This window comes from Salmo trutta, chromosome 35, assembly GCF_901001165.1.
Source record: "Salmo trutta chromosome 35, fSalTru1.1, whole genome shotgun sequence".
Classification (NCBI taxonomy): Eukaryota; Metazoa; Chordata; class Actinopteri; order Salmoniformes; family Salmonidae; genus Salmo; species Salmo trutta.
This window is the reverse complement of record NC_042991.1, coordinates 18,895,516-18,905,649: the sequence shown is the minus strand read 5'-3', so window position 1 is coordinate 18,905,649 and position 10,134 is coordinate 18,895,516. Positions and strand designations below refer to the sequence as shown.

General features: G+C 37.8%; 2 protein-coding genes across 2 annotated transcripts in view; both read left to right on the top strand.

Moving 5' to 3' along the window:
* The first annotated feature begins 1,726 nt into the window (after nt 1–1,726).
* LOC115174791 (gap junction epsilon-1 protein-like) lies at nt 1,727–3,970 on the top strand. Its single transcript, XM_029733698.1, has 3 exons — nt 1,727–1,930; nt 2,349–2,531; nt 2,933–3,970. The coding sequence occupies exons 1-3, from the start codon at nt 1,907–1,909 to the stop codon at nt 3,326–3,328; spliced, it is 603 nt and encodes a 200-aa protein (XP_029589558.1). The 5' UTR covers nt 1,727–1,906; the 3' UTR covers nt 3,329–3,970.
* A 1,951-nt stretch (nt 3,971–5,921) lies between these two features.
* The window catches only part of LOC115174790 (vacuolar protein sorting-associated protein VTA1 homolog), a 47,570-nt gene continuing 43,357 nt past the window's right edge, over nt 5,922–10,134 (top strand). The window contains exon 1 of the mRNA XM_029733697.1: nt 5,922–6,128. Within this exon, the coding sequence (XP_029589557.1) occupies nt 6,038–6,128 (91 nt within the window). The 5' untranslated portion in view covers nt 5,922–6,037. The remainder of the gene's footprint in view (nt 6,129–10,134) is intronic.

Sequence of the window (10,134 nt, the reverse complement as noted above, 5' to 3'; positions counted from 1 at the left end):
GAACATAAACGAACCTATTCCCCACACAGCGGTTAAATAAAAGCCGAAAGAGAAGCGAATGTCATTTTTCGAAACGGAAACCTCTCATTATGCAAACTGAGCGGAATTTTGATCTCCTGAATGTCAATTTGAAGTGATAAGACACAGATTAGATAGAGAGAGAGAGAGAGAGAGAGAGAGAGAGAGAGAGAGAGAGACATTGAGTATATCCAAGTTAATACAATCGGAAAATCTAATTTGTTATTATGAAATATTCACAGTACTTTACCATGACTGATTAATATGAATGAAGTCATTCAATGCTAACTCTATCTATCCGTCACTATCCATCTATGCAGAGCAGTCTACAGTGCCAATGGAAATGGGTATAATCCCGTAGGTGTAATCCTATCACAGAAAAATCTGCTTTAAATGCCAATGTGCCATTGAGAATGTCCATAATCAATGTGGTCTAGGCTACTGTTATTCTCAGTTTGTGCATACAACGGATTCAAATTCAAACCACTCATCTAGTTAATGTAGTTGTAGGCTATTCTAGTTATAGCATATGTGCTTAGTCCTTATGTTTGAATTGACTAAAAACGAGTCTATTATGAAATGGTATCGTTTTATTATCCCATATGATAAACTCCATAGCGCACTTGTTTAGGGAACTTCCCTCCGTTAGGCTGTGTGGCTTTACGCTGACGGATGAGGACAGCGACAGCTAAGCGCTTGCGTCGTCGTGTGGACCACTTGCCCTCTGACTGGATGTTTGCGGGACAGTGTTAGCTTTATTTAGGTAATTAGTGCCTGTCCGTAATGCTCTCTACTGACTGCCACAAATGCCTGATCTCACTGATGCTTTGCTTTTTGGTTTGTTGTTTGATCTCTGACACAAGAACACCTTAAGTAAAAGAAACGCATCCATCATGGTACTCTTCCAGCAGGTATCTCCCAGGGAGCGCAAGAGTGGCATGAGTTTAGGACCCAAGCTCTGATTGAGAGGGGGAATGAACAGCACTCCGCCTGGATTATGGTTGGTGTGTGGACTTTATTTTATTTCCTGATTTGTTTATTATGTCGTTTTTTGTCTGCTGTGTGTTTGCTCTAGCTCGCCGAGGCTGGGACAATTTGGTGAATGATCTTCCAGAAGTACTTACAGTGCAGGGTGTGTACCGCGATGTTGCAACAGGGAGAAATTGCGTAAAGTTATTTTCATAACTTTTTCGTGTGCCTCAAGTCAGATAAAATATGTCACAGTATTCTGAGTTAAATATATTTCAAGATGATAAAAATGCTAAAACATTAGCTTAAATATTTAGTTTTTGACTCTTATTTTGTCAGAAGTTGTTTACTAGGTCCTAAATCACTTCTTTACAATTGTCATTTCAAATGTCATCCATGAAATTATGTGGAAATTGACATTACAATTCTTTAGATGTAGTGCTAAAACTAACTTTCGAACACCATTTTCATCTCAAATTGTTCATTTGGAAGCTCAAAATAACGTGCCCTCAGGTGCCACTATTGTATTGTACTATTTTGTTTTCTCTCCCCCATTGTGTTTTACAAAAGTTTTTTCGCTGACTTAGTTCAATGGGGATTATGAGCAGACCACATGCCCCGTGCCTTTGTTTTCCCTTTCCTGTTGTGTTTTTTTCTACTGAGTGAGTAAATTGATGAAGGCACCGCGGATAAAAGACAAATATGCATTGACAAGGGCTTTCAGTGGCAAAAGGTCATTAGGAGCTTCAGAATTATAGTGGGCTTTGCCTGATGCCAGCATATTGGCAATGAGGGCCACGGGTTACAATATAATTGAACTGGGAGAATAGCAGCAAAGTCATGTCTTTAAACTACATTAAGAACTTTTACGAAGGATGTGTAAGTATGGTGATACCAAGAATATATAGAATATTGGACGATGGTCGTGGTCACTTTGAGCCCAGTGAGTTCTCTGAATTATTTATCTATCTGACTGTAGCATAATAGAGTGGATAGACTTGTATTTGTTGCAGAATTAAATAAGAGTGTAAATATAGTAAAAGTCCTACTCTCTGAATAGATGTGTGTTGTTTAAATATGACCCTATTACTGCCATTCTCCATGCATTACTGATTATAAGCATGTTTGTAGTTGTTCTGATCATATTTGGTCCATCTGCTATTGTCGATGAGGATGCATTCCAAATGTTTCATCTGTTCATTACTCCCTTTCCAAGCTGTTTTGATAGTTTGTGTAATTCATTAAATTACAATCATACTCATGCTTCCTCAATCAGTTTTCACACATTCATTTCTTTATTTATTTTTATAAACAAATTCTGTTTTAAAGCCTTTTTCTGTGTTTGTGTGTTTGTGTTTTAGCTCAGGCCTCCGACGGTGATAGGCCAGTTCCACACCCTGTTCTTTGGCTCTGTTCGGATGTTCTTTCTGGGCGTCTTGGGCTTTGCAGTGTATGGCAATGAAGCTCTCCATTTCAGCTGCGATCCAGACAGGAGGGAGTTAAACCTATACTGTTACAACCAATTTAGGCCTATAACACCTCAGGTAAGAGTGCTTCCTGCATTAAATGATTTCACATGAGAAAGTCCATCTCTTCAACTATTCAGAAACCTTTTATAATCTGCCAGAATCAGCAAACAGTGCTCATTTGAGAGCAAATCTCATAAATGGTATTGGTAAAGAATCAGAGATCACCAGTTTGCATGCTATGCCATGGTGATATGCGAACAAAGGATTTTTGTGCACTTTTCACATCATCCATTCAAATGACAAAACATTTTATTCCAGTCATGAAAAGACAGACTCGAAGATGTACTTTTATTCAATGTGAATAACAAAGTAATGAACAGACAGGACTCAAAGATTAGCTGTTATTGAATGTGAACTTGTGAATAGGTTGTTTTTCCACTCATCTGACCATAACCATAATGTTCTTCTGCTTGCAGGTATTCTGGGCATTGCAGCTGGTAACTGTTTTAGTCCCTGGAGCTGTATTTCATCTCTATGCTGCCTGTAAAAACATTGACCAGGAGGAAATCCTTCAGAGACCTATATACACCGTCTTCTACATAATCTCTGTCCTACTAAGAATTATTCTGGAAGTCATCGGTTTTTGGCTACAGAGCCATCTCTTTGGTTTCCAGGTTCACCCACTCTACATGTGTGATGCCAGTGCCCTAGAAAAGACGTTCAACATCACCAAATGCATGGTGCCGGAACACTTTGAAAAGACCATATTTTTAAGTGCAATGTACACTTTCACTGTGATCACGTTGCTGCTGTGTGTTGCTGAGATATTTGAGATACTCTGTAGGAGATTAGGTTACTTGACCAATCAATGACCTGTGTGTTATTTGCTACAGAGTTCTAGGTCATATTTCAAATTTCTGTTTGTCTTATCCAGGTCTGACATGGACACAAAGGCCGAAAACGACATACCTCTGCTTTTTTTGTTGGGAGTTGACAAGCAAAGACACTTCTTTCCATAATCCCATTGTTAAAATCAAGTAACACAGATTTAAATCTACTTTTGTCAGTAGGCTAAGGATATAGTTGTATCGTATGCAGCTTTCAATCATTGGCCCAAGTAAGAAAGAAACCTGTTATGAAAAATTATAGTACTTGTACCCAGTGAAAAGTATTATAGCATTGTTGTAGTCTTCTTAGGGGCCTATAGACATATAATGTTGTCTAATTGTCCAGTTTAACATATGGCCAATGTCATGTCATCAAGGTTAACATCCTAATACCCTACGACAAGCTAAAAATGGGTTCATTTTAAGGTATTGAACTAGGCCTACAGATGAAAAAAGGCAGGCAAAACTGTATCCTAATGAAACTTAGATTTGATTTCAATAGTTGGCCTTTAATATGTTCAGGTCATAATAAATTATTAAAGGGATACTTTGGGATTTTGACAATGAGGCTCTTTATGTAGATTCCCAGAGCCAGATTAACTTGTAGATACCATTTTTGTGTCTCTGTGTCCAGTATGAAGGAAGTTAGAGGTAGTTTTGCGAGCCATTGCTAACTAGCGTTAGCTCAGCAACTGGAAGTCTATGGGTATCTACTAGCATAATAGCAGACTTCGAGTCATTGCACTAACACTAGTTAGCACTGACTCGCAAAACTACCCTAACTTCCTTCATACTGGACACAGAGACATACAAATTGTATCCACGAGTTCATTGGATTCTGGGGAAGTGGATAAAGGGCCTAATTGTCAAAATCCTGAAGTATTCCTTTAATAGAAAATGTGTATTCATTGAAGAACCGGAGTATATAAAGGTGCTCAAGTTAGTTTGAATTTGAAAGATTTTGGAACATCTCCTTTGATGATTACTAAATTAAGGTTTTGAAATACTGTAAATAGGAATGATATCATTAACAGTTAAAGAAAATGGGTTTCCATGCTCCCAGATTTATCATGCAGTTCTACAACCCACTGTAGGTTTAAGTGTAATTGCTGATATGTGCGCTGGTCACAGTGTGTATGGATAACCCATATTTGACTGTTTTAAGACCCTTTTCATAGCATGTAGTATAATGCTTTTGATTTAACCCTGTGTTGTAGCCGTACTGAAAATGATTACCTCTTTTGTTTTGTATCTGTAAGTTATTATCAGGCATCCATCCAACTTTTGTTATTATTTTCAGCTAAATGTATCATCTCAGGTACAATATGGCACACTGCTTTCTGGTATTTGTGACAGATGGATGGTTTTAATGTTTGCCTCTTACATTTTGTACAATAAGCTGAGGTAACTGTTAAAAGAAGCAATGACATTCATTTGGTTGTCAGTAAATCTGAGGAGTATTTTTGGGAAGTGGGATCAATTAGTTAGCAAGCTAATTCCGGTATACACTCAGTCTGAAATTCTGTGGATTGTATGCTTAAAAAAGATGTTAACTTGATTTGAGCTAATTTCAGGTTCATCTTTATTAATCAGAAACTCCAGGTTTCAATGAAACTATGAATATCTAGCTGACAAGAAATTAATCCTACATCATGAAATACACCACAAGGACATATTATTTGTTTTGTATGTTTTTGATTTAACTAATGTTTAGTTGCATTGTTTAGTTTTCTTAGGGTAATTTAAATTCATTTATTTACATCTAGTTTGTCTGTTTTGACTTTCCGATATGTACTTCATAAAAATGCATACAACTTTTCACATTTGTTTAATAAAAGGGGCACATTTTATGACCCTCTTTATGTTCAGACAATATTGCTCTGCAATGTGCTGTTTCTGAAAAATCTGTCTGTGCTGCTTTTTAGGTAAAGCTCAAACACTATCTTATGTCTCAAAAGTATCAGTGAGATGATAGATTTTTTATTTTATTAGAGGTGGTGCTATGCTGCTACTATTTTGTACTGAAAACTGTATTGACAAAGCAATCCTACAATAAGAGGTATGCTGCATGCCCTGTTTCATTTTTTTTCTATACATACCATATGTTCATGATAGCCCCATGCATTTGCTTGGGGAAAAGTTGTCCTAATGTAGTAGGCATAGAATGACGCTTGAGCAGAGGTCCCACTTTGAATATTAAGGGGAACGAAAGTTGTATCCCTGAAAAACGGATGTTAGCGTATTCTGGCGAGTCTAGGGAAAAATCTATATGCAGTTTAATCACAGTGGATCATTGTGGTGTTGAAAAACGTACCTACTTATCTATAAGCTGCATGCAGATCCTTGATGACAATTTACTACAGATATGCCGTAATTCTCGTTGATTCTCATTCCATTCATATCATAATAAGATTGTTGGCTACTCACAACCCGTCAGATCACCATGGAGATCACCAAATAGGATCACCAAATAGGCTCACACAGTAATCAATATGTTGTCAATGTCAATATGATGCCGTTTTGCTTTGACAGTCCTCCTTTCCTGCAGATGGCGCTAAACGTATTGAACAAGAAAGCGGAAGAATTCTGCGCAAGGAGGAACATTGTTGTTGAGAGTTAGCTAGTTTGCAAGCCACATTGCCATTAATGTTGACTAATCTACCATAGTTAGCTAGTGTATTTACATTATTAGAGATGGCGCTCCCACCACAGCTAAAAGCCATTCAACACTATCTAAGAACCGCACAGGAACATGAGAAGAGGGATCCTGTCGTGGCTTACTACTGTGAGTTTGTACTTGCTAGCCAACTCGGATAGCTTGCCATTATTGTACGTTTATGTTCAGCTGTCAACTCCATTAGGGGGACAGGAACTGTTAAATCGCTAGCTAACTGTTCTGTGAATATAACGTATGAGGTCGACAGCTAGCCAGCCATGTCATTTATCTAACTATAGCTAGTTAACGTTAGTTAGTTATGGAATCATAACAACAATAATACCAGAGGTACAGTAGCTAGCTGCTAACGAATGACAGCTTGCTAGCTACAACTTCGACACTTTTTGTTGTTGTTGCTGCTGCCAGTCTTACTAATGTTAGTGGTTACTTAACAGATGTTTACTTCTTAACTTTGCCGACTTCTCAGTCGGCTTTATCAAAAGTAGTCGAGGTTCATAGTATTCATAACTAACTAATTGTTAGCTAGCTAACGTTAGCTAGCTAGTGTATTGCAAACAGTACTATAAGAATACTCTAACTATGTCACATTCTTTGAAAAAGACTATGCCAGTTAACTATATGGTAAGCTTTGTGGTAAGGCGTTGCCAGCTGCCTAGGGTAGGGATACAGTTCATGTGACCAGAGCCTGGCTCGATATCTAGCTTGCCAAACAGGAAAATAAAAATAGGTATATTTTCTCAAGTCTAGAAACGTCTACAAATGACTTACTTTACTTGACCCTTTCTTAGCAAGCACATTTCATTCAGTGCCACTACATGGTCTATGACAAGGCCATGTTGTTATCAAGCAGCCTAATTGCTTTCTGGTGGATTGTGGCAAGCTAACGTTAGCTAGCTAGTTATTTTACACAAAGGACGTTTTCTTTCAAAATAGTGTGACCGACAGGGCACTGTACTGTCTCTTGGTCATCTAGGCGATTTAAGACTTTGTTAGCCTACTGAGCTTAAGCCTTGTTTTAGGCTAGCTCTGGGAGCTGACAGGAGTCCTAAACTCTCTGACAAAATCATGAAAACATAGTTTAGTGAACTACTAGGCTGCAGTACCTCTGCAGTGTCTAACATAAGGCTAGCTGCCATCCAATGCAATGTTATCACTAGAATCCTTTTGTGATAGGGTCAATCTTTCCTGCCATTCTCATTGATCGTATTTGGTAATTCTACAATGTGCTTTGGGGACTTCTGTAATATAAGGCTTAACAGTTGTTAGATGGAATGTTTCAAAACAAGTGTTTGAAAAACATTTTTATTCATGTACTGTAAGGTTGAGAAAAAAGTGTTTTATTAAAGATTATACTCTGGGTGGTTCGAGTTCTGAATGCTGATTGGCTGACAGCTGTGGTATATCAGCCCATATACCACGGATATGACAAAACATACATTTGTATTGCTCTAATTACGTTGTTAACCAGTTTATAATAGCAATAAGGCATCTCAGGGGTTTGTTGTATATGACCGATATACACATACTCACAGAACAGGACTGCTGAAGTGCGTAACAATCGTTGTAAAAAAAAAAAATAATAAAATAAAAAATGCATGAAATGTATGTATTCACTATTGTAAGTCGCTCTGGATAAGAGCGTCTGCTAAATGACTAAAATGTAAATGTAAATATACCACGGCTAAAGGCCGGACAAGTAGGTACGCAAAGGATTATGGTCATTGTAGTTAATTACCATGTTTTCTGCACTAAATTGTCGAATATTGGCTTGTTGGAAACAACAACTCCCTACTACATCACAGAGTTTGGGTTTGATCTGATTTATATCTAGAGAAACTGCTCAATGTGCATTGAGCAACAGAAACAAATTAAATGGAATTCAAATAATTGAAACAACAGGTCAAATAGTTGTTTAAAAAAACCTAAAATAACAAATGTCGGTTAATTGCTTAGCACTACTAAGCTACAACATATGCGAATATGAAACCAATGGGAGTTTGTGTTTTTAGATAATTGAGGCTATTTTTATTTTTTTTTACACGGTATTTAAAAAAATTCCAGAAATTATTAAATAGTTTGACAACTCTGTTTGTAAGCTTTTAAATTAAATAATTCTCAATCGTTTATCTTTTCCAGTGACGAAGACATGGATCAACTCTGAGAACCTTTTATCTCTTGAATGTTTTGGCATTGATGTCCAAAGTCACCTTCTGAGCACTTCTACAATGGGCAAATTATATATATATATATATATATATATATATATATATATATATATATATATGGTTTCATTCAAATCAAAACAGCTGTTGTCAAAAGTGATTGAATTTAAATATATTTACCATGGCTCATTACAGAGATACTGATGACTGACAATGGCTGCTTTTGGCTGAATGGGATGTGCAGAACATGCTGTGAGGTGGATTAGCCAAATATGCTGAGGAACATGTTTTTCCAGTTTGGCATCACTGCGCAGTTTCACTGCCCGCCTGGTTCTTTTATTTTAATTGCAATGGCGGGTGTGTTGGTAGAATTGAAAGGACATGAGTAGAGAAATTAGTGTCCTTTGGATGAAGTCTGTCCTGTTTTTGTGTGCCTTATTGGATAAACCCTATTGATATTTTTGTTGTGTATATAATTATGGCTGGGGATTGTCAGTTGATGGGCTTAGACAAAGTCTGGTAGCTTTGGTGTTTCTTGAGTTCTCCAATTGTGTCTGATTTTATTTAGGCTGGTTTGGGGTTTGGACTGAAGCAGAGATGGTTGAAGGTCTTTCAGCGTGAGTTCCTTGTTTCATGGCCCATGAGCATCAGAGTGGACCAGTAATTCAACATGCCACTGGAGGTCAGCATCGACATATCTCTGAATGACTCAACCCCATTGTCTTTGGAAGGTTGTAGAGCTGACGGCCATAGTGACTCAGGCTTTTCTCTCAAACTGAAATTGCCTTTGTTTTGAAATGTTATGGTTAAGAGAACCTTCATTGCTCTAAATCGAATTGTCAAGAATCAAGACGATGTAGTACCTCTACTTGATTGTAGAGTATCCTATATCCCAGGCTATTCTAGCTTCTATGGTCCAATGTAAATCAGACTCGCAATAGGAAAATGGCTACCATTATTTGAACCAGACTGAATAGGATCAAATTGACTAGTCTACCTAATGAAATAAGTATTTTCTCACAGTTATTAGCCTAAAATTTTGATGGTCTGGATGAAACCATCTGAATAGCAAATGAGCTTCCTCTTTTGTCAAGCATTCAGCACATGACAATGGTTAGAGTACTCAAGACCTATAGGAGCCCTAGGTTAGTGTATTCATTTAGCGGATTAGTGGTGTCAGGCTTTACAAAAGAGTGGTGCAACAATCATTATTTTTCTTTATTGGCGAGCCATTATATTACATTGACCAAAATACGCAAAGCCTATTTGTGCAATGTTCATCATCTAGGCTATAGCTTACTTGATCCATTCCATACAACTAGGGAAATTCATGGTTTAAACAAAAGCACTGATTTGTTTCCCTATAATTACCCACCATTATTGAACCCAAGCACCCCCAGGCCAAACAATGACTACAAACAAACTTCCACTTAATGGATTGCATTTTCCCTAATATGAATGTCCAAGCTAGCAGCAGGATACCACAGTGATTTAATATCCCGCCTCAGCAGCACATAGTAACCCTAACCAACACAAAGGCTTTCATTTCAAATAGAACATTGTGTTCTCCTGCTGCTTTATATTGTATAAAACCTGGCCAACTTGAAGCACAGAAGTAAAAATGGCTGAACCTCCGGTTCGACTGTAGCACCATGGGCCTGTATTCTGCCTCCTAGTGTAGGCCCCTGCGCCCTGGCGTTGTGCTATAGTATTAACCTATGGAAAAGGCTCTCTTTGAGTTGTTTTCCCTCACGCTTCCGGGACTTGATCTAGTCTTCCGATTGAACTGCAGCTATAGTACATAATAACATCCTTGTAGTGAGGAGAGCTGAATGCGCAGGCTAGCATCCCAGAATACACAATTCTGTTCTCATTGCAAATGTCAGTGAAGACTTGGTGACGCCCAAACTGAGGACTCAGCTCACACTCTTTTTATGACTAATGTCAAGCTT